The 24483-nt window shown below is 40.0% G+C and overlaps 3 protein-coding genes across 5 annotated transcripts in view; 2 read left to right on the top strand and 1 right to left on the bottom strand.

Annotated features, from left to right (window-relative positions):
• myo5b (myosin VB) overlaps nt 1-7324 on the top strand; it is a 40035-nt gene extending 32711 nt beyond the window's left edge. For both annotated transcript variants that reach the window (XM_088320003.1, XM_088320004.1), the window contains 3 exons: nt 481-655; nt 2399-2479; nt 3564-7324. In XM_088320003.1, coding sequence (XP_088176129.1) covers nt 481-655; nt 2399-2479; nt 3564-3758 — 451 coding nt within the window. In that variant the 3' untranslated portion in view covers nt 3759-7324. The remainder of the gene's footprint in view (nt 1-480; nt 656-2398; nt 2480-3563) is intronic.
• Nucleotides 6321-19997, bottom strand: capslb (calcyphosine-like b). Of its 2 annotated transcripts, XM_088320006.1 has the most exons (6): nt 19761-19997; nt 15427-15483; nt 13242-13378; nt 9371-9548; nt 9101-9310; nt 6321-6863 (listed from the first exon to the last, which is right to left on the bottom strand). In XM_088320006.1, the coding sequence occupies exons 3-6, from the start codon at nt 13376-13378 to the stop codon at nt 6762-6764; spliced, it is 627 nt and encodes a 208-aa protein (XP_088176132.1). In that variant the 5' UTR covers nt 15427-15483; nt 19761-19997; the 3' UTR covers nt 6321-6761. The 2 variants fall into 2 exon arrangements, with proteins under 2 accessions (XP_088176132.1, XP_088176133.1); XM_088320007.1 differs by lacking the exon at nt 19761-19997 and having other exon boundaries at nt 15427-15710.
• atp6v1g1 (ATPase H+ transporting V1 subunit G1) lies at nt 19542-23512 on the top strand. Its single transcript, XM_088320008.1, has 3 exons — nt 19542-19737; nt 22684-22784; nt 23071-23512. The coding sequence occupies exons 1-3, from the start codon at nt 19656-19658 to the stop codon at nt 23242-23244; spliced, it is 357 nt and encodes a 118-aa protein (XP_088176134.1). The 5' UTR covers nt 19542-19655; the 3' UTR covers nt 23245-23512.
• The last annotated feature ends 971 nt before the right edge of the window (nt 23513-24483 follow it).

The following is a 24483-nucleotide window of genomic DNA, read 5'->3' as shown; positions in this document are numbered from 1 at the left end:
TCACAATTTACTCATATTCTTAAAATTGTATGTCTTAAACACACATGCAAGATAAAAAATTGGATACGGTATACATTTGTGGCTCTGCAAAATACATGAATTACGCCGGATTTTTTCTTTCAAGAAATTCTAAAATTGGCTTTGAAAGTTATTACATTTCTAGGTTTCAGATCAGGGGTTCTTATGATTGTCTGCGCAGCCTTTTGAGACTTTTTGTGATTAAGGGCTGTACAAATGAATATGAATTTTCTGTAACGCATTTAAATAACATAAATGTCATACATTATTGATCCGTTACAAATCAATTTAGATGCCCTGCAGTCTCCCCTGGAGTTGCTATAACCGTCATAACGTCAAGTCAGCCATCCAACCCATAATCGCAAGTTTTGCTATCAAACTGGGAACCTGGGACTTATTTTGAAAGGAGGGCGTGTGCAAGCCTTGATTGTCAGCATAATTGAGGGGATTATATGCTGGCAGGTACAACACAAGCCAGATGGAGGAATGGTTGCGCGCTAACAAGTTGTACCAGACGGGAGCAGCAGAGACACTGGCTCCCATCATCCAAGCTGCTCAGCTGCTGCAAGTCAAGAAGAAAACCTCGCAGGACGCCGATGCCATTTGTTCGCTGTGTACTGCCCTCAACTCCCAACAGGTGCTGCAAATCACACTGCAAACCTCACCATACGCCAGGCATGTCAAACCAACAACCCACAGGATGATTTAATTCAGCCAGCCGTAGATTTCTTTGCATGTCAAAAAATAAGCAAGTCTAGCTCATTTCTATTGTTGTAAGTTGAAATTGTATTTCCTTTTTTTTTTTAAACGGAATAAAAACCAAATGCCCCCTCACACCCCTAGACTGCACTAAAGATGTAAAAAAGCTGGTTCTATCCATGTTTGCAACTGCTAATCAGGTGTTCTCTGTGATAAACAATATTAAATCAAATCACTTAAGGTTAACAAAAAAGCACAATTACATTGTTGATTGTGTCGCTACTCTGGATTTGTCACCTGATAGATCCACTTGTAAAGGCGATGAAATGCCAAGTTTCAGGAGCCAGCAGCAGCAAGTAGACTGCGAGAGTGCACACGAAAAAAAAATCAGCCAACATACCATATTATCATAAACATGTGCTGAGGCAGTGTTTGTTTATTGTGCTTTATAAAAAAGCTCAACTTGCACACGATGGTGTTAGTAGGTTTAATATTAAGTATTTTGTTTTACTTTTCTGGCAAAGTCCGAGTGATTATGGTGTCTTTGTAAACTGTGCCATAATAAAACTCATACTATACATTCTTATCTCAATGGAAAACAGCAAACAATGACAAGCTTTAATGATGAGTGACATTATGCACGCTACAGCAGGCAGCTGTCATTACTGAGATCCCCATTGACATGTCCACATTTTTGCATTGCAATGCAAAGTTCTCAAAGAAGGAAGAATGAGTGGGTTCGTGAGAATAAGTGATAATGGTTACTTTTTGCTTGTTAATGTTGAAAATCATCTTACTCGGTTTTCACATTTGCATTCATTTCTTGTTCCAAAAACTTGTTCCTTTATCAAAAAAAAAAACCTATATTTAGCACTTTTTAAAATGCTATCTTATACATTTGCAGGTGTATACCATTGTATGTAGTTTTGTTTAATATTAAGTTATTTGGCAAGCACTTTTATTGTTGATGTTGATACGTGTCACAAAGTTTTTACATTTGCAACTATTTCTTCTTCCAAAGGCTCATGTCCCTTAAACAACAAAGATGTCCTTTTTTGCAGTTTATAAAAAAAATATATATATTTTCAGGTGTATAACATACATTTGTATGTATTTGGTTTATTTGACAACATAAATTTTTTTTATAGTTTAATATTGTGGAATATTATGTTTTGTGCACTATTATCTTATTTGTCCACACAATTTTAATATTGTAATAAAGAAGAGGAAATTAATCAATTTATCAGATTAATCAAAAGAATAATTATCATTATTCATTCATTCATTCATTCATTATCTGAGCGGCTTATCCTCAGTAGGGTCGCGGGGTAATCATCATTAATCGATTATTAAAGTAATAGTGAGTTACAGCCCCTACACTCAATATCAAACATGAAAATCATTTGTTGTTTTTTTATTTTTATGAATAAATGTGTTGTGCTTGGAAAATATCCCTTTTCCTCTGTGATAACAAGTCTTAGGGTTTGGCTAAGAATGGATAAAGCGTAGTACTGAAAAACAAAGCTTAATACATGTAATTGACCATTTTTTTACTGAACTGACCCACCTGAGAACAAAGTCTGGATCTGGCCCCCGAGCCAAACTGAGTTTGACACACCTGCCTTACACCCACACCAATGTGTCGGCAACTTGCTGAGTGACGCTCTCCATTTGTGTGCAGATTGTCAAGATTCTCAACTTGTACACGCCTCTAAACGAGTTCGAAGAGCGCGTCACTGTCTCCTTCATCAGAAATATACAGGTCATGCATGCACACACACTGTTAGTGAGCATTAGAGTGATTTGCCAAAATGGGACAATTGGTATACAGTAATCCCTCAGGTTTTTTTTTTTTTTTGGGCGGGCGTTGGACTTCCTGCAATAGTCCAGACCAATGAAGTCCAAAGCTTTATTTATTCATTAACTACTCTGTTATACAATGAAACCGAAAAACAAACCCAATTAATAGGTTCAACCTTTTGTTTAACAAATAAAGTACTGTAATCTTCAAACTTTTCTTTGTTTTACGACGAACTTCTGAAATGTCAATTATCCATCCATCCAATATCTGCACCGCTTATCCTCGTAGGGTTGCGGGAGTGCTATCTTCGGGCAGTGGGCAGGGGACACCCTGAACTGGTTGCCAGCCAGTCACAGGGCACACAGAGACATATAAAAATTCACTCGCTCATTCACACCTAGGGACAATTTGAACTGGCCAATTAACCTGACATGAATGTTTTTTAAATGTGGGAGGAAACCCACGCAGGCACCGGTAGAACATGCCGCGTGCCGCATGTCAAATAATAATTTTAAAAATAATCTTGCAGCTATATTGCACTACTGTATTGTATCAGGACACAATCCACTTGACTTCAGATGATGTTTTGTTGCCATCCTGTGGATGACAAAGATGTGGTGTGAAGAAAACATTCCAGAAAACAATTAAAAGAATAGATGTTTTCTTCTTCCACAATAATTGAGAAGTACTGCTTGAGCAGGCGAAAAAGTCCATTGTTGTGGGCGATAGAAAGCATCTGCCTTTTGGTGCTTTTGTGGGTCCAGAGGATTCTGTTAATATGATGGCTTTTATAAAAACTCAACATTGAAAAATATATTTGCATAGATTGGTCAAGCTGCTTTACGTTTGTGTACAACTCGTTGGATGTTGTTGAGGCACAGGCAGAAAAGGGGCGGAGTGACTGTTTAACCAATCAGGATGTAGAACACAATGAATGCTGGAACTTCACAGAGTATCCATAAAGCGAGGGATTACTGTGTACTTGATCAGCTTTTTAGTGTTAAGTATTAACGTGTACGTCAACATAAACATGTGTCCCGTGCAGAAGCAACTCCAGGAGCGAGAAGCGGGCGAGGCGGGTGATGCGGGCGAGACTGGTGCGGCCAAGGAGGCCCCCCAACTGCTGGTGGACACTAAGCAGACGTTCCCGCTGCTCTTCCCGTACGCCCCATCTTCCTTGGGACTCGAGACACTCCACATTCCCGCCTCGCTGGGACTCCACTTCCTGGTCAAGGTCTGACCTTACTTTCTGCCATTGGAGGCGGGACTTAAACAAGGAGAGGAGACATATTTATAAGACAAGGTTTTTTTTAAAACTTGAAGGGCTGCAATGACTTTTTCTGAGTTTGCAGACGTTTTCTAAGAATACATGAGACCCGCAACTCATCTGGTCTCTGTGCAGCTTATTTTTTTGTGGTTTTTCACATCATCCCCTTAAAGATGCTCAGTGCAGGCGGTTCAAGAAAGAAAACGTTCTGAATTTTCCAGAGGCATGAAAGCAGTCGGGGGTTTTAGGTCTGTTCTCAGCCTGCAAAAGGAATATTTGATATTGATATTTCCATATTCCCAATATGCTCATTCTTTTCTCAAATAGAACCCTAATTTGAATGAAGATTGTGAAACATTGTTTTAATTGAATTGGCCCACAATGTCTTAAATCAGTGATCGGCAACCTTTTCTGTATCAAGAACGGGTTGGTTTTCTGACTGTTTTCAAGGCCTGGCCCAGGCGCGGCATTAAATGGGTGTACCATTTCTAAAATAATAATAACGATAATAAAAACGACTAACATTTGATAACCACATAATTAATAATGGGTGTAAATCCACTGTGTTGTCATGTGTGCTCAACATCCAGGCTTTGTATGGGTGCTTCAAATTCTTGAAAATGTTTACGTTTTAATTTAAAAATGTCTTGAATTTTTGATTAGGGTTTTGCAAACGCTTGAGATTGTTGCCATGTTTCTCAAGTCTGCTTAAAAATTATGCCGATACTGCACTCTGGTGGCTTCGCTTTGCCATTGCATTTCTTCCCTCGTGATTAACAGCAGCTGGCATTAGTTTGTACGGCATTCTTCTATGGAGTGTCATGGCCTTGTACAAGGCTCTCATATGTTTGTTAGTGCAAGTATTAATTATGGAAATTTGTTATGAGCCATGCAAAAATTATGGTAGCATTTCCCAGTGGTAAATTGTAATGGGAAGAACTACCTGCAACTAAAAATGTAAGCTACATATTAGTCATTACTAGAGGGAGGGATCTAAAAATCAAATATGTGGATAATTGCACACGCAAGATTAAAAATTGCAAACATGAATTGCGGATGTATTTGAAGATCTGCAAAATACATGATTCACCATGTATTTCTACTTTGAGTAGAGCTGGAGGAATTCAATAATTGGTTTTGAAAGTCATTATAAAGTGCTTAAATTTGGCCATGAAAAAGGTGTACAAACCCTGAACATCACAGCAAAATCACTTTCATTTTCTGAACCACTTATCCGAACGGTGGTCGCGGGCCCATCCTAGCCATGTTTTTGGAATGTGAGACGTAATCTGTTTGCCCGAGGGCACGGGGAGAACGTGCAAACTCCACACAAGGAGGACGTTAGATGGAATTGAATTCAGGACTTCTGAATTCTAAGGCGGACATGCTAATAACGACACACTTTGGATGCTATCGTATTTTTAATGCAAAACGTCCAAAGTATTAAAAATCCAAACTCACCAAATGAACCAACCCCGCAAAAAGTTTGTTGGCGTTATGCGGTCTCAGCATTGTTTCTTGACTTAGGGATCTATGCATCCTCGAACTTCATTGCCAAACGTTTTTCCATAGTGGCAAGTTTTTTACAACAGTTCTAGCATGACGTAATTAACCATTCTCCACGCTGATTGGCTACAAGCACAAAAATACGGTTTGATTCATTCTACACTGTATCTTCGGCAGACGGGAATCCTTGTTTCCAACGTGACAGTTGCAACCGCTTGCCTGTGCAAACCACACTGATTCGATATCAAACGTACTGACTTAATGCCCCGGTTCAAGTTCAGTCTGTGTCAGCAGTGTCGTTAAAACAAGAATAGGTAACAAATAATAACTTATTTTTCCGCGGCCCGGTACTGGGCCGCAGCTGCAAATTCTTTATTTTCAGTGAATCGATTCGTTGTTTAAACTGAGCCATTATGGTCATGTCCCAAGCGCCCTTAAGAAAGATCAATAACCCAGAGTTGATCCTGCTGCTGTGTAATTAGCAGGTCAAGTCAAGTCCTGTTTATTTGTATAGCCTTTAATCACAAGAAGTCTCAAAGTTATTACACCATCCCCTGATCTAAAACCTACACGAGGGCAAGGAAAAACCTCAACATGAGGAAAATGACGAAATCTTGAGAAGGGACCTCACATCAGGTAATCTAGAAAATGCTGGTGGAAAATCCCAAAAACCCACGTTTTTCGTAACTGTTTATCAGACGTTGCCTTCTAGGCTCGAGACTCTTCCTTGAGCGACTGACGCGGGATCCCAAGTTCAATCTTAATCTTTCCTGCTGCTCCTTAGCCATGCGATCCAGGTAAAAATATATTTTTGAGATGTATATATATATATATATATGTATGTATATATACCGCTTACCCTCAGTAGGGTCGCGGGGGTGCTGGAGCCCATCCCCAGCTATCTTCGGGCAGTGGGCAGGGGACACCCTGAAATGGTTACCAGCCAGTCGCAGGGCACACAGAGACATACAATTCTGGTGGGTGGTGCATATAATTTCTGCACAACTACCACTGTTAAACAGCCTACATTGTTCAATATTTATTTGTAATGTAGCTTTTATTTTTATTTTTTTACATGTTCTAGATTTCCCACTCTGTAAATTATCAACACACACCACGAACGCCTTGCCAAAGGGCAGCAATCTACTGTCGACTTTTATTTACGGGATTTGAAAAAAAATATATATTTTTATTCAAATTGAATTTTTTAATTGTAAATATCATTTCTCATTATTGATCAAATATGTGATGCATTTAAATTTGGTAGGACAATACAGCGTATAGAAATCTGGAGTGGGTAAACAGCAAAACAGTGAGGCACCATCATAGTTCATCTGCATTTTTTAGGAGCATCCATGGTGCTTGGACAGTTTGTGATCATAGTTGCTCACTCCTAAATCCCTATGGTGATTTCTGGTGGCTTTTGGGAGGAAGACGTCCCAGGAGAATGCCTGTGCAAGGGTTCTTGTTTCAGAGCTTCCACGCGTTCCTCATCATGAGGATGAAGAAGGCGTCGTTATCGATGGAGGCGCTAACGCCGCAGTAGTAGTTGATAAACTCTTCGTGCGTCACCTAGGAGAGGAGAACAGCAACAGATAGTCAACTCTGAAAACAAAACTGGCCGAGGCACCCCCACCCTGCCTAATGCTGCGCCCGTTACTGAAAACATTAGATGCGGGTTGCTTTATCCCAGATTACTAAGACCAAAAGTAGAGTGTTACACTGAAGGTAACTTGTTATTCATGAACATATTGAAGCTGGCCCCCTAAAACTGCTTAAAAATAGCCACATAATCAAAGAAATAGAAGTAAACCTGTACTTCAACCTGTGAAATCTGTGGACCTTTTAATTTTTTTTTGCTTGTGCAATATTGAGAGCTTTTAAATAAACACTGAGCCGAGACACACTATATCCATTCGTCTCTAGGGCGTCAACCCACTTGAAGATTTCCTTCTCCATTTCTAGGTACTGTCCAAGACGTTTCCTTTTTTTCACGCATGGTGTATAGCAAAAAAAACTTTACAAATAAAAAGACCAAAATTCATCCCACTTTTACCGTACATTCTGTGCCTTATGTTTGCCGCATTGATTTGGTTGTTCCTCAATAAGCCACGCCCCCTACCTACATCCTACCTACCATTTGCTACCCGGGACACAACCAAATATGTGCATAAAGTGACCCTGATTTTAGTATTTAACTTATTATTGGATGCAAGTAAGCATGTCTCTTGGTTTTCATGGTTAATAGGGATCACAACCACGTGCGAAAAATGAAAATCCTTGAAGTAGGGTTAAAATTACTTCGAGTTAACTTCATTACAGACCTAGAGAATATGAGTGTAATGGCTATAGATTTACAAATGATAACACACAACACATACTTGCAGTTGAATGGATGGTTTTATTGTCATAGTACAATAGTAAAACGAAATTGGAGGACTTAGCCTTCCAGAGTTAGAAGGCAATTTAGAGGGTGGCTGGCTAGCTGCACTGTAGCATGGGGTGTCATTCGTGATGATGATGGTTGCCCACAAGTTGTAACTCTAGGTCATTTATGTCCTCGTCAGTGTTGGGCATGTTACTTTAAAAAAGTAATTAGTTCTAGTTACTCACTATTTCTACTAAGAAGTTAGTCACCGATTTACTTTATAGTAAACATCACTACATTACCAGGAAAAGTAACAGATTTCTGTTACTTTAAAAATAAGTTGTTGTATGTCAAAGAATTTGAACATTTCTGAGCAGTATTTGAGTTAATTGAATAGAGAACAGACAGGTAAATGTGTTTTAGAACCTTGTCATATTTATTGCACTTCACCAGCAACAGATTTATCCTACACTTGAAATGCAATAAAAATAAACAATATAATAAAATAACAATCGGCAGTAAACAATTTAGAGTGAGTTTATTGAATTAAATGGAAAAGAAACTACATAAAAAAATACAATAACAAAAGGAAAAAGATAAAAGAAGAAAAAAATTAACGGCATATTTATACATACACATTATTACTCAAATACACGGAAAATAATTATAAATCCACAAAAAAAAAGATCAAATTCAAAACCATTTTCATCGTTTTTATGCTCAACAAATTTAAAGTCAACAACACAGTTTCCCCCAAAAATGCATATAAACCAATCATAAGACCAAAAAAAAAGGCGTCTCGGAGGGAACCAGCTGTTGATTGGTGGAGAGTCGGATCCCTTTGTTCACTTCAAGGAGCCAGCTCATAGAGACACTTCGTTCACAAACGACACAAGTCTGTTGCTGCCACATTCAGCAAAAATTCGACCCTCATTCGCCTTTTCTTTCGCCGCATTAGGAACTACTATATTCGTTAACGCTATCTAGCTATATGGGAGTTGCGATTTTGAATGGTGACATTCAAAAGACGTGACGTCAACAACTCTGAGGAGAGAGCAAAACCACACCGCTGAAAACAGCTTCACGTGTGCCGTTGGCGTTCTGCAGCCAAAGTAACGCACCACTTTTGACCGACAATATCGGTAACAGCGGAAAAAATGATTACATTACCCCGTTATCGAAAAAATAACGACGTTATTTACAATACTGGTCCTCATACTATGAGACAGCATTACTGTAAGTGTATTGTTATACTTTGTAGGTACATAGAAACATGCCCACCCAGTTAAAGAGCATAAAATGTTGTAAATCATAATCTGCGTTATAAAAAGCAGAGAAATGTTCTCTGTCATAACCAATTTTATAAATAACACGCTACAGTTTTGTGTAACAAGGGAAGTAATTGAGTTCCTCTGTACTCCCAACACTGGTCATTCCCTACCTTGCCGTCTTTGTCGTACGGCGAGTCGAAGTTGTCGAGGAAAGTCCTGAAGACCTGATCCTCGCTCCATTCCCCGTTCTGGTACTTAGGATGGGTCTTGGCGTTGTAGATGCCCCTCAAGTCGTCAACCGTGACCACGCCGTCTTTCGTCTTGTCCAGTTTGTGGAATGCCTGCATGACCACGTCTCGACGGGCCTTGGACATGGCGGGCTGCCCGAGACATGTCTCGGTCAGTCGCGGACGGAAATGCAGCGGCGATGTTCGCCTTACCCGAAGCGTGACCAGGAACTCGTCAAAGTCGATGGTGCCGTTGCCATCGCGGTCAAACCGCTGGAAAATGGCTGCCGCTTCTTGTTTGTCTATCAAGAGGCCGAAGTCATTGATGCCCTTGAGGAACTCCTTCAAGTCCAGGGAGCGGTTGGCGTCGTCGTCCATGATCCGGAACACTCTGGACAAATGAGTGACAAAAATTCAATGAAGAGGGACTTCAGGGTTCCTAAAGCTTAAGGCAAGTTAAATTCAATACTTTTTAAGACTTTTTGAATGCCTTTTGAAATTCAAGACCAAGTCGACAAAAAAACCCCACTTGAACAAACAAAACCAAAAAAAACCCACCTAATTTGGTCAATTGTAAACAAATGTTTAATTTACTTTATTTTTAAAACATATTTTGGTCCAGTTGAAAACCTTTCATCTAAAAAAACACGGCACTCTTAAAAGTTATAGACATGGAAAACAAAAAATAAAATGGATGTTACTGTACACAGTGGATCTAAACTGCATTACGGAATCACATGAATCAAATTCGCATGTATCGACAAAAGCTCATGACACAGCCTTCAAGTAAAAATCGAGATGGCCTACAGTGGCTTGCGAAACTATTTGGGTCCCCTTGAAATTTGTGACCTTTTGCCACATTTCAGACTTCATACATAAGGATGTAAAACTGTAATTTCTTGTGAAGCATCAACAATAAGTGGGACACAATCATGGAGTGGAACACACTTTATTGGATATTTTAAACTTTTTAACAAATAAAAAGCGATTACAGCTACAAGTCGCTTGGGATACGTCTCTACCAGTTTTGAATATCGAGAAACTGATATTTTTGCCCATTCCTCCTTGCAAAAACAGCTCGAGCTCAGTGAGGTTGGATGGAAAGAGTTTGTGAACAGCAGTTTTCAGTTTTTTCCACAGATTCTCAATTGGATTGAGGTCTGGACTTTGACTTGGCCATTCTAACACTTGGATATGTTTTTTGGTGAACCATTCCATTGTAGCTTTTGCTTTATGTTTTGGATCATTGACTTATTGGAAGACAAATATCCGTCCCAGTCTCAGGTCTTTTGTGTACTCCATCGGGTTTTCTTCCAGAGTGGTCTTGTATTTGGCTCCATCCATCTTCCCATCAATTTTAACCGTCTTCCCTGTCTCTGGTGAAGAAAAGAAGGCCCAAACCATGATGCTGCCACCACCATGTTTGACTGTGGGGATGGTGTGTTGAGGGTGATGAGCTGTGCTGCTTTTACGCCAAACATAACGTCTTGTATTGTTGCCAAAAAGTTCGATTTTGGTCTCATCTGACCAGAGCACCTTCTTCCACATGTTTGGTGTGTCTCCCAGTTGGCTTGTGGGAAACTTTGAACAGTACTTTTTATGGATATCTTTAAGAAATCGCTTCCTTCTTGTCACTCTTCCATAAAAGCCAGATTTGTGCAGTATATGACTGATTGTCGTCCTATGGACAGATTCTCCCACCTCAGCTGTAGACCTCTGCACTTCATCCAGGGTGATCATGGGCCTATTGGCTGCATCTCTGATCAGTTTATTCTCGTATGTGCTGAAAGTTTAGGGGGACGGCCCGATGTTGGTAGATTTGCAGTGGTCTGATACTCCTATTTCAATATTATTGCTTGAACAGTGCTCCTTGGGATGTTTAAAGCTTGGGAAATCTTTTTGTATCCAAATCCAGCTTTAAACCTCTCCACAACAGTATCTCGGACCTGCCTGGTGTGTTCCTCATTTTTCATGATGCTCTCTGCGCTTTAAACAGACCTCTGAGACTATCGCAGTGCAGGTGCATTTATGCTGAGACTTGATTACACACAGGTGGATTTCATTTATCATCGTTGGTCATTTAAATCAACATTGAATCATTCGGAAATCATCACTGAACTCCTGGACAGAGTTTGCTGCACTGAAAGTAAAGGGGCTGAATAATTTTGCGCACCCACTTTTTCGTTTATTGGATATTTTAAACTTTTTTAACAAATAAAGTGTGTTCCACTTCATGATTGTGTCCCACTTATTGTTGATGCTTCACAAGAAATTACAGTTTTATTGTCACGAGGCGTGGTGGGGTCGAAGGAGTGATCGGACCAGAACGGAGGCAGGAAGGGAGAACTCAATTGCGTGACGATCCATAAGTTTTATTTAACAAAATAAAAGTTGTCCAAAAGTCAGGGACAAGACAAACAAAAACATTCTTACAATCAGAACAGAACGGTACAGAGTTCCTCCGGCACGAACTCAACAGGACAGGGCTTAACAGACGGAAAATGTTTAAACCTAAAACAGGACAAGGCATAACAGACCTGGGATTGTGTAATGAGCCAGCGCCCGCCAAACCTAAAATCCAGCCTTAAATAGCAGACCAGCAATCAGCTGATCTGCTGCAGCTGAGTTCGGGGGCGCGGCAGACTGGTAGCCATGGCGACCGTGACAGAGCCCCCCCTTTAAGGGACAGCTCCTGAGGTCCCCAAAAAAGGAAAAAATAAAATAAAATACTACCTCACGCCCCGGAATGGTTCGACGCTCGGCAGGGTTGGGGGGGGCCGGCAGGCAAACTGGACCGGCAAACACAGAGGACAGACAGGGAATCAGAACCGGCAAACACAGAGGACAGACAGGGAATCAGAACTGGCAAACACAGAGGACAGACAGGGAATCAGAACCGGCAAACACAGAGGACAGACAAAATTGGCAAAAACAGGCGAGAGTCAAAATCAGGACCGGCAAAACAGGAGAGAGTCAAAATCAGGACCGGCAAAACAGGAGAGAGTCAAAATCAGAACCGGCAAAACAGGAGCAGCGGAGTCGGACTGGCAGGCAGCGGAGTCGGACTGGCAGGCAGCGGAGTCGGACTGGCAGGCAGCGGAGTCGGACTGGCACGCAGGGGAGACTGAATAGCAGGCAATCGGCACGGGAGTCGGGCAGGCAGGCATGGGAGTCGAACAGGCAGGCGTCAATTCCTCCCGGGACCCCATTCGAGGCACAGCAATGGCCACGACGGGCGGGGCCGTGGTTCGAACGGGCAGGGAGTCGAAGTCGGACTCAGTGGGCGCTTGCCAAGCTGCGTTCTCCAGGTCTCCCCAAATCGCGCTGGGATCGTTCGCTGAGTTCTTGTCGTGGCTGGCTCATTCTGTCACGAGGCGTGGTGGGGTCGAAGGAGTGATCGGACCAGAACGGAGGCAGGAGGCAGGAAGGGAGAACTCAATTGCGTGACGATCCATAAGTTTTATTTAACAAAATAAAAGTTGTCCAAAAGTCAGGGACAAGACAAACAAAAACATTCTTACAATCAGAACAGAATGGTACAGAGTTCCTCCGGCACGAACTCAACAGGACAGGGCTTAACAGACGGAAAATGTTTAAACCTAAAACAGGACAAGGCATAACAGACCTGGGATTGTGTAATGAGCCAGCGCCCGCCAAACCTAAAATCCAGCCTTAAATAGCAGACCAGCAATCAGCTGATCTGCTGCAGCTGAGTTCGGGGGCGCGGCAGACTGGTAGCCATGGCGACCGTGACATTTATAGCTTGATGTTTGAAGTCTGAAATATGGCACAAGGTCACAAAGTTCAAGGGGGGCAAATAGTTTTGCAAGCCACTGTATAAAAACGTTATTCCCAACACTCCTCACGAACCATAGTTACCCGACCGCTGTATTAGACCAAGATAGTGGGAAATGTGCAAGGGTTTTTCACGCTCACGTTTTGAATTAAGAGATGAAAAAATGGACACTCAACATGTGCTTCCCAGTATGTCAGCGTGCATTGAGATTGAAGCTGATTGTGTGAACCCACGCACGACTCTTCCAAACCAATGCGACGCAAAGCATAGTAGTTGACAACTGTTCACCTTCCAAGACCTTTGATCCCAGCCGAGCCCCTAGCCAGACACTGGAGGCGCAGTTTCTCCACCGGGTCGTCGCAAGACTTCAGCTGCCGTTTGGCGTTTATCGCCATTTCTCGGTCGTGCCTCGAAGTTCCCGCCATCTGTGACGTCAAAACACCGTCTCACTTTCCCGCTCGCATGGCCTCGCCTTAGTAAAACTGATGGGATTATTCTATGGGTCTCAATCTTAAAGCCCCAGGGTTTTTTCCAGCCCGCAATATGATTATTTGTGGAAAATGCCACAATATATAAGATAAATATCAGTGCAGCCGAGGCTCAAAATTGGGGAGGAATGCTAGTGTTTGAGATCGATATACAATTTCCTAGCTACTTCCTGATTTGACCCACTACCTCACAGACTATTAAGTTTTAACAAATTATTTAATACATGTCATCCTTTTTAGCAATGTAGTCGTTAAAAATCTTAGTTAAAGGGTCTATGTGTATTATTTAGTGCCTCCTAGTGGTAAAAAACAGCATTCATTAAGAAAACATTGACTTAATTCATGTATTTTTGCTTATGATTTATCACATAAACATGCATTTAAATAAAATACCTGTCGATTAAGAAATTAGCATTTGTTTTACATAACATGAACTTCACCTTAAGAGAGCTGACATAATTGTCCGTCATCTTGCTGCCACGGGCACCCAAAAACCTTAAAAATGCCGTGCAAAAATAGGAGAAATAAAATGGGAAGTTTTGGTTAATCTGAGTCTCCATAGTTTGTATTCTTCCTTGTGCTTTTTAGCACTCATTTTCATTGCACTATGCCAGTAGTTGCAGACATTTCTGAACGGAGAGTTACTTTTTTGTGACTAGTTACTTCGGAAGGCTACGTTTGAAAAACATTTATAAAATAGCAACTTATGCTATTACTATGGTGTTACAATGTTTTTATTACCACACTGTAATTGTAAGAATCAGCACTCAAATATCTTTTAAAGACAATGATCACGTCAATTATTTCTCATGCCAGTTAGAAATAAAATTTCCCAGAAAATCACTATGACTCATCACTGGTGAACTACTTTCAGAACCACTTCTGAAGAAGCTACTTGGTGGCCGTGGGCACTACCTTGGAGACCCCTGCACATAATTCAGCGACATCTAGTGTTTGAATAATAGACACTGTCCCTTTAAATTGAAACGTGAACAACGGGCGGCTGTTGAACTGAAGCTTAAATGACAGTGGATGCACCTAGTAAGTAACTTTTGGTGAGGTGTGGCTTTTAAATTTGGTGAAAAAAACATTAATTTATCTATTATAGCTTTAATGATTCATTTTCTTCTTATTTTTTTGTAGAACGGATATTTGAAAATACTGGAAAATTTTCACCCAGACCCCAACTCTGTTAGCCCCCCAGTGTATTGAGTTTCAGATCCCTGTTTTATTCACTGCCATCCATCATAGACCCGGCCCCTCTAAAAAAATATATCTTGATGCAGTTGCGCTTTACGAAAAATGTAAACAGCCATTTCTTAACCCTCCTGTAGAGGGGTTTTGCCCACTATACATAAAACATCTACAACAAATAATTTCTGTGCCCAAAAAAAATCCCCCAAATCATGCTTTGTTTCCATGGTTATCAATCTTTGTTCCCATGATCACCATGGTTTTTCCTTCTCCCTTTAGCATCCCTGCAAGTCTTAGGACCCGTTAAAAATACAGTTAAAAAAATACAATGAAATGTAGCCGACTTGCTCTAGACAGCACACAAGAGTCTGAACTAAATAAACAGAATGTCATAATGGGAAGTAAATCCGCCAATAGCCTATCAGTATTTTTATATAATAGTGACGCAAACCAATCGCAGACAAGCATTTTATATGACGTTGACCAATGCCAACAGGCATCTTGGAGACTAACCTTTTGGTCAAAATGAACCACCTCTGTGTTGTTAAAAACCCAGAAAAAAATAACTTATATTATTTTCACTTTAAATGTTATGACTTTTTCTAGATTGGTCCAACAGTAGAAAAAATGAATGTTGGTTTTATTTCCATTTCCATTTAAGCTGTATAAAAACAGTACAAAAATTTACTTAAAATGAGGACAAACAAGAGTAATGCATGCTTTTTGTTTCATCATTCGTTCCCTAGCGTGTTTGCAATTGCATTTTCGTTGCCTTTCTTTACCGGACTCACCTGAGAGACTCGACTTGCACCGGAAGTACCTCCTGCAGGGAGAAAGTCTCCAAAAACCTAAAAAAAAACGACAGTAAGTGTTGACGTAAAACACGAGCACAAGCGTTTGCAAAAAACACAACCGTTGCCACGGAAACAATAACTCCTTCTCTCCTCCTCTTCACCTTGATTGGATGGATTGCTACGAAGGAGTAAACGCTGATTGGACAAAAAGTCCCCAGGTGACTTGCCCAAATTAGGAAAGTACACTACGAGGTACAGTCTTTCCTTGTTTGGCCACGGACTTATGCGTCGTATTCATATTTCTATGATTCCGTAATATTTTATTTTTATTTTAGTTAACAAGTTATTCAAATAAAGATTTTAAAATGTATTCAATCCATGTAAAAGCTTGTCAATTTCCTAAAGATATATATTTGTAACAGGTGTAATAATAACTTTTGTTTTATTGAAATTCCTGCTGAAATATGTTTTTGTGTAAGTGTCCTGCAATGATGAGTCCAACAGTGCCACCTGCTGGTATGTGGTAAGGTGTGGTTTGGCTTTAGACTTTGCGACAGGAAGGGGAGGGTTTTTGGCACTCTATAAAGAGCTGCCAACGGTAAGACACGGTCTTTTAGTGCTCATTTCTCTTTGAATCAATGCAATCAAGATTCAGGGCTAACCACTCTACTGAGACAGCTCTGATTAAGGTAACCAACGATCTCCTACGGGCAAGGGACTCGGGCACATCATCACTTTTGCTGCTGCTGGACCTTAGTGCTGCATTTGACACAGTGGACCATATTATCTTGCTAGAACGGTTGGAAAAATGGATTGGTCTCTCAGGAAGCGTCCTATTATGGTTCAGATCCTACCTCTCAGATAGGACACACTGCGTTAAATATGGCGAGTTGACATCTGAGCCATTTAGTGTTACTTGTGGTGTTCCGCAGGGTTCAGTGCTTGGCCCCCTTCTCTTCAGCATTTATATGCTTCCACTAGGTGATATTATTCGTAAGTATAATATCAGTTTCCATTGCTACGCAGATGACACTCAACTCTATCTCCCGATAGAGGAATCTGCCACACTAAACTGTGGAATTTTGGAGGCCTGCCTCACTGAGATAAGAGTGGATGTCACTCAATTTCCTGCGTCTTAACCCTGAAAAGACTGAAATGTTAGTTATTGGTCCTTCTAAGTCCCGTGACTTATTCTCTAAAACCGCAGTGAACTTGGACAATTGCCACATCACACAGAGTGACTCACTTAAAAATTTAGGTGTCATTTTCGACCCTGATCTGTCCTTTCAAACACATGTGAAGAAAATTACTAGAACCGCTTTCTTCCATCTCCGTAACATTGCTAAAATTCGTCCTATACTTTCTCAGTCGGATGCGGAAATCATAATTCATGCGTTTGTTACCTCCCGTCTCGACTATTGTAATGCACTACTTTCCGGTCTTCCGATGACCAGACTCAAGAGTCTTCAGCTGGTACAAAATGCTGCAGCGAGGCTTTTAACAAGGACACAAAAGTACGATCACATCACCCCAATTTTGGCTAACCTGCATTGGCTCCCTGTTAGCCTAAGATGCGATTTTAAGGTTCTCCTACTCCTATACAAAATCATACATGGACTTTCCCTTTCATATCTTTCAGATCTGATCTCTCCCTATGTCCAGGCCCGAAGCCTTCGTTCCGAGAGCGCCGGTCTCCTGGTGATCCCAAGAGCCAAGAAGTGTTCCGCTGGTTCGAGAGCGTTCTCCATCCGGGCACCGGTGTTGTGGAATGCTCTTCCCCCTGAGATCCGATCTGCAACCTCGGTGGAAATGTTTAAATCTAGGCTTAAAACTCACTTCTACTCTATAGCATACGAGTAACCTAATCTTATATGTAATAACTTGTGAAGCCCTTAGAGACTAATTGTGATTAAGGGCTATACAAATAAAAATGACTTGACTTGACTTGACATGTGCCTTTAGAGAGGTTATACATTTAGTTAAAAACGAGTATTTACAATCGCTTTATTTGACTCACTGTTTCAAAATACTGTTTTCTGATGTACCTTCTAAGCCTGGCGTGTTTTTCTGTGGTAGCTTTTTAGCAAGTTGTTTGTTGACTATGGTCATCACGCCCTGTATGTATGCATGCCAACCCTGCTTTTGCATCAGGGGCCTCCAGCGTGGTGCTCCCTAAGGACAGTTGAGGTGCCCGCGGACCTTTTCTTAGAATAGCTCACCGGTGCTGGGTCATTATAATTTTCAGTAAAATGTTTTTTTGTTGGTTGACTGAGTCTATTTAATGCTATTTTTAATTAACCTAGTAATCACATAGTAACAACAGAGTAATAACATAAGTTGATATTTTGGAAATTCCCATGAATAAATTCCAGTTTGTGGGCTTCATGACAAAAAAAATCTATTCAAGTATTGATAAGTTTTTTTGAGAAATTAAAAGAATAAAATGAGAATATCTTGGTTAAACAAATTAATTTATTCAACGTTTTATTGATCTATTTTACAATATATACAACAAACGAAATTCCAATTTTTAAGTTTTATAACACAAATGAGTAAACGTGCGCATTTCTTTGTAGCTAGCTATCTTCCGACCTTTTAGGCTATTTAGCAAGTTATCTAGCTAGCTAGATTTTACAATTTTGCAGGCTATCTAGTGTACTTTTTATTTTTTTTGCTAGTAATCAAGTTAAATTTTGGGCTCCTTTCTAGCTATCTAGTTTTAGCTTTCTATCTGGCTATTTATTTAGTTGGCTTTTTACTCCTCTGGCTACCTTTTTAGCTTAGTAGCTAACTAACTTCCTACCTTTTTAGCTACCTAGCTAACTGTTTATCTTTTTTTGCTTGTTATTAAGCTAGATTTGGGCTTCCTTTCTAGCTAGCTATCTAGCTTTATTTTAGCTACCTCATTTTCTATCTGGCTATTTAGTTGGCTTTTTACTATCTTCGCTAGCTATTTACTGTGGCTCCCTTTTAGTTTCTTACCTATTTAACTTCCTAGCTAAATATCAAGCTACCTTTTAGCTACTGAGCAAGCCATCTAGCAAAGTTTCTATTTGGGAAATTAATAGCAAACTTGTGTGACCCTTGCACTAATTAATAACAAAAGTGGCTCACAGATTGAAAAAGGTTGGAGACCCCCTTGTTTTACATCATCAGTAAAAGTTCAGTTTGCAATATGATCTCCAACCTCAGTGGAACTGTTTGAATCTAGACTTAAAACACACTTCTATTCTATAGCTTAGGAATGACCTATATTTCATGTTGACAATATCTGTGTATTGTAACAACCATTTTGGCCTGGTCATCCTGGAAGAGGGATTACCTCATGTGTGGTCCCTTCTCAATGTGTCATTTTCCTAACGTTGAAGTTTTTGAGTTTTTCCTTGCCTTCATGTGGGTTTCAGATCAGGGGATGGTGTCATAATAGCCTGACGTTTGTGATAATCTGTTGTCTGTGCAGCCTTTGAGACTCCTTGTGATCAGGGCTATACCAATAAACAGGACTTGACATGACGAGTTATAGTTTGCTAAAGGCTTTTTATTTCAAAGGCCATTTTAGTGAATAAAATGTTCATTTTAAGGCCGTTTTTATTAATTGAATGTTTGTTTTAAGTGGGTTTTAATTCATTAAGAGTGTTATTTTTTGAATTATGGCACTCTTGGGCTTCCATAATATTTTACCTGTTTTTGTTGATATTTTTCTAATTCATACCTGTCAACCTCCACGGCTCCATTCCCGTACAAACTGTCGTATTTTCCGGTACAAAATAATCGTACACCATATTTTTTTTTTTAGGAATGATGCATGATGGGAAATGCCCAGGCGGCAGACGCATGCGCACAGTAGCATCAAACCGCTCGCTTCGTTTGCAACAAAAAAAAACGATACCGAGATAGAGGCTTCCCCAGCGAACTCCTTTGACTTCGTGTCGGTACCCATCATTGAAAAATTTGCGTTTTTCCGTACAGATTTCCTTGTAAGTCGTACCCGTTTTAAAATGTATAAAAACCGTACAGGTTGACAGGTATGCTAATTTCTGAACTCCAAACTCTGTCGCTGAAATACTGATGACGACACAAAGAGGCGTGGTTTGAATTACATCCGGGATCTCGTGTCACGTGACAAGGCCGTGACGCTAGTCAGCTGACTGCAGTGTACACGACGCGCTCGCTGTAGAGGACGAAGCTTGAGCTTTTTGAGGGTCGTCCTTGTTTTTTCTTCCATAATGGCGAGTCAATCGCAAGGTATCCAGCAGCTGCTGCAGGCCGAGAAACGGGCCGCCGAGAAGGTGGCCGAAGCCCGCAAACGTGAGTGAATTGCCTCTACTCACCGCCTTCCGTCCGGGAGGCCCCAATCCTCCATTTCATTAATGAGCGCCGAATTTTCTTCTTCGTTATTTTTTTATACTTGACATTTCTCAAAATTCGTCGTTGTTAAATTGACTCGGTTTGCTGAAGGTCTCTATTGAGTTGTCCTTCGAAGGAGACGATAAACTAAAGACCTGCGACATAACTTGGCTAATTTAAAAACGTATTTAGTTTACTTTTTCCGTATCCGTCAAAATGAAACAACATTTTAAGAATAGGGAAACGGTGACTCAAGTCACGTGAGTATGTTTCTTCTCCCAGTTCCGTGACGTCACTGCCAGGTCCAGAATCTAATGCAGGGGTCTTAATCTCTATTTACACGGGGGCCACTGGCGCTAGGGTCTGAGTGAGTTTGGGCCAAATTGGGTTTTCCCACACAATAATTCCTATTTAAAATATTCTACTGTTCTCAAATGTAGTTTTTAAACCCCCGTGTACAAAATAGGATATCAAAAAATAAAATGAGATTAAGAATTAAAATGAAAATGCATCCATCATCTGCTAGGGCTGTGCTCAAAACCCCCATGTGTAATATTTGGTCACTAGATGGCACTGTGTTGCCTGGTGCAAGCGAGGCCCAGTAATACAGGGCATAGCCGATTTATGTGGAGATTCCTAGTTGTAAAATAAATACAAATTTCTCGACTTTAGATTTTTTTTATAAAAATTAACATTAGTATGTGATAGTTTTTGTATTTTTATCAGTGATAACAACCAATCTTTTTATGAAAGTTTTTTTTGTACCACTAGGAGGGCACTATATATTACACACCTTTTAAAGGGACAATTTGTATTATTCAGTGACTCCTAGTGGTATGAAAATGTCAAATTGACTTCAAAGTACATTGATTTGATCAGTATGGAAATGGAAAAAAGCAAGCCTCTTGGTTATGTTGAGTTATCAACATCATAAAACACAATTTACATTGTTTATTCGCGTAAAAATATTATGACAAAGATTTACTGGATATAATCAAACCATCCTTTCTGACGTGATCAGGGCTATGTGAACTTTCCTTCTAGGAAGCATTATGCATCTGTGTATTTGGCGTTCCAGATTGTTGTCTGGGAAAACGGGAGGCTACTTTGGTTGCAATTTGTTGCCTGAAAAGTGCTATACACTACATTGTGATTAACATTTTTTGGTAAAAGTAAATGGTTTGCATTTAAACAGGGATTTTCAAGTCATCGAAGACCACCCAAAGCACTTTACAATGTGCTTTACACTTTACACGTACCCATTAATACACATTTACCCACCGATAGCAGGGAAAGCCATGCAAGGAGCCTTACCTGCTTATCGGGTTCAGTGTCTTGCCCAAAGACACTTCCAACATTTAACTCAGAGGAGCTGGGAATCAAACCTGCAACCTTCCAGTCCCAAGACGATCACTCCTCATAAGCCACTGCCGCCCTGTATTCAGTGTTTCTGTAGTATTTTTATAGTAGTATTTCTGGAGTAGTATTGATATGTAGTTAATAGGAGTATTTTTGTATCATAGTCTTGCTTTTTAGTATTACTGTAGTATTACCTTTATTGGTTAGTTAGTGTGTAAAAGGGAAAAGTGTGAAGCAAATTGTAAAGCGCTTTCGGAGGTCTTCATTGACTTGAAAAGCGCCGTATAAATGTAGACCATTTACATTTTAGCATTTCTATGGTATTGTTTTTCTTTTCAGAATAAAAGCAAAATAATATATTGGGTCAATTTTTAAGCATTAAATTTAATATTTAGTTAAGTACATGAACTATCTTAGAAATGTGCTTTTTTTAATACTCGTAGGTCAAGCTTTTTTTATTTATTTTAGTTGTCTTCCAGAGTCTCATAAGAAAATACATATTTAACAATTGCTCTGGATTTTACTCCCTTGTGCTGAGAGTAAGGGGAAGGTTTATGAAGAAAAAAAATCTCAGAAATTGTAAAATAATTGAATACAGAACATGGAAATTCAAAGTGTCACAAACCGTATTTTTCTTTTTCTCTGGAAATGTTTTCATTTTTTTGAGGGGTAATGACAAAATGGCCGGCAATTGTCAGCTCCCTGTAGGTGAAGCTCATGTTGTGTAAAATTAAAGAATACTCTCGACCTATGTGTACTTAAAAATAAGTTTATATGATACATGTATTTATGCTTCTTTTTTTCAATCGATAGGTTTTTCTCGTTTTATGCCACTAGTATGGGCTGAATAACACATACTGTGTCCTTAAGACAGAGTAGTTACTTCACTATTTGTGAAATAAACCCAAAGCTGGCGAGTAAATTTTATGAGGGGAGAACTACAACATAACGGAAAAGCTGAGTAACTCAAGTTTTATTTTTGTAAGAAACTCGTGAACATCCGCTTTATAAAAACTACACTTGTTATTATAGGAGAGTTACAAAAATGTTCAAGTACTAAAGCCAAAAATATGAACTCCAATTGTTGTGGGTATTTAGTGTTTAAACAAAAAATACAAACAATGATAATTAACACAAAACCTTTTATATTCCAATGTAGCACTTTTCCATTTTTTTTCAAGTTGCAGTTTCTGATCTCGATCACCTGTCATCGGGAGTACCAATATTAAAATAATAAGAGATGGGTTTACATATACTTAGTATCAAACTGTTTAGCCGTTTTGAGAAATTGACACTCTCGATGATTGACAGCCTTCTAGTGGCCATTTCACAATCAGGATCTAGAAACATAATGGACTGTAAATTGACATTGAATAAATGCAAAATTGAAAAAAAAAATTCTGTAGTGCTTTATAAAAAAAACTTTTTCCAATGGAAAGGGACACAATGTGTTACATTTCCATCCTTACTATCAGTACTTACCCATCTTTAATTATTTTTCTTGTGTGAGCTAGCATTCCATTGTTGTTAATTACAATGACATTGCAGGTAAAAACCGCCGTCTGAAGCAAGCCAAAGAAGAAGCACAAGCTGAGATTGAGCAATACCGGCTGCAGAGAGACAAAGAGTTCAAGACCAAAGAGGCGGCGGTGAGGACGTCTTCACAAATTTACATGAACACTTTGCGGGCACAACACGGCAATATTGAAATTATCAACACAGGCCTAGAGCGCCCTCTTGGGGTTAAGTCTGAAAAAAACTTGTGAAATGATATACCGGTAATAAGAACTTAAAAGCTAAATGTTAATAATTTCACATATAGGTCGCACTGGAATATAAGTCGCACACCTGACTTTTACTCCGAAAAATACTGTGTGCCTTAATATGCACTTATGCTATCGTGTACTTGTGCTTGTTACGCGCTTGCGTCCGTAGGCGCTGGGTTCCCACGGCAACAGCGCAGTGGAGGTGGACCGCGACACGGCCGAGCGGATGGGTCGAATCCAGGCCAGTTACCGCGGCAACCGGGACGTGGTACTGGGCGACCTCCTCAAGCGCGTTTGCGAGATCCAGCCCGAGTTTCACGCCAATTACCGCGTGGCCGGCTAACGCGGCATAGCAGAAAACTCTTGCTTGCAGAGTTATGCTTCCATGTGTTTTGTGCTGTTTACAAACGTGTCAACTTTGTTCATTTTAGTCTGAAGTATTTCCTAAACATGTTCAGTTAATTTATTCTTTCTGCTCTCTTTCTCGATTGACTGCAGATTGGAGGCTTTTATTGTGAAAGTAATGTCCTCCTTCACGGGTCAAAGTGATTTCCTGTATTTGTTGTTGGTGCTGATGTAAACAAGTGTCAATAAATATGAATTGTGGTGATTGTGGTGTGAAAATGTATTTAACAGACTGAATTAAAGGGCTCCAATTTGAGATATGTCACAGTCCAAGCTGTTGAACATCATCGGGAACCTATGTCTCCTCTTGTGAGTACATCCGACTTCGAGATAGAATAAAACCTGCAACATTTATCCTGTTTCACTACATGATTAAAACCATAGAACAAACTGTAAACACCGCTAAACTCCAGCAGAGCACCCAAATTTGATTTGGTGAGTGGTAGAGAGTGTTGGGAATGACACTGTTATAAATAACGCGGCCACATAACGGCGTAATTTTTTTCTGTAACGGAGAACGGCTTTACCGTTACTGATGGTCAAAAGCGGTCCATTACTTTAGCTGCCTAATGGGAATGGTGGTGTGCCCCTGCAAGCCGCAATCCTTAAAGTTGTTTACGTCTTTTCGGATCAGGTCATTAGTCAAAATAGCGGTTACTATACAGTTAGATAGCAATTACGGATGTGGTATTTACTAAAGCGCAGAAAGAAAAAGCGAATGAGGGCTGCTGAGTCGTGAAAAATGAGACCCCTATAATTGACAGCTCCCGACTTGTGTCGTTCCTGAACGAAACGTCTCTATAAGCCGACTCTTGGAAGTGAACGAAAGGACCCCCACCACTCAACAGCCGGTTCCCTCCGATTGGTCAATATGCTTTTTCTGTGTTTTTGACTTTCAATATGTTGACCATAAAAAAGGCTAAATATGTTTTGTGTTTGATATTTTTTTGTAGATTTATAAATATTTTCATTTTATTCCTTGTGTTTGTTATTGTTAATGTGTTTATATAAAACTAAGATTTATTCTTTTATCTCTTTTTTTCTTTTGTTATTGTTATCTTTATATCGTTTACTGCCGGTTGCATGGAACCCTCTCTAAATACCTGCTTTCCATCATCTAGGTTCTTCCCCCGCCTCATCCTGGGGCTAGATAACTCCGGTGTAGGGCTTCCAGGCA

The sequence above is a fragment of the Urocampus carinirostris genome, chromosome 16 (genome assembly GCF_059441175.1).
Source record: "Urocampus carinirostris isolate Australia breed hairy pipefish chromosome 16, RoL_Ucar_1.0, whole genome shotgun sequence".
NCBI classification, from domain to species: Eukaryota; Metazoa; Chordata; class Actinopteri; order Syngnathiformes; family Syngnathidae; genus Urocampus; species Urocampus carinirostris.
This window is presented reverse-complemented; position numbering and strand designations above follow the sequence as displayed.

Coding starts and splice junctions, on each gene's coding strand:
- capslb (XM_088320006.1), bottom strand. CDS start 13,378: ATGGCGGGAACTTCGAGGCACGACCGAGAAATGGCGATAAACGCCAAA. Junction 9,311..9,370: donor AGTTCCTGGTCACGCTTCGG/GTAAGGCGAACA, acceptor TGTCTCGGGCAG/CCCGCCATGTCCAAGGCCCG. Junction 6,864..9,100: donor CGTACGACAAAGACGGCAAG/GTAGGGAATGAC, acceptor CTCCTCTCCTAG/GTGACGCACGAAGAGTTTAT.
- atp6v1g1 (XM_088320008.1), top strand. CDS start 19,656: ATGGCGAGTCAATCGCAAGGTATCCAGCAGCTGCTGCAGGCCGAGAAA. Junction 19,738..22,683: donor GGTGGCCGAAGCCCGCAAAC/GTGAGTGAATTG, acceptor ATGACATTGCAG/GTAAAAACCGCCGTCTGAAG. Junction 22,785..23,070: donor TCAAGACCAAAGAGGCGGCG/GTGAGGACGTCT, acceptor TTGCGTCCGTAG/GCGCTGGGTTCCCACGGCAA.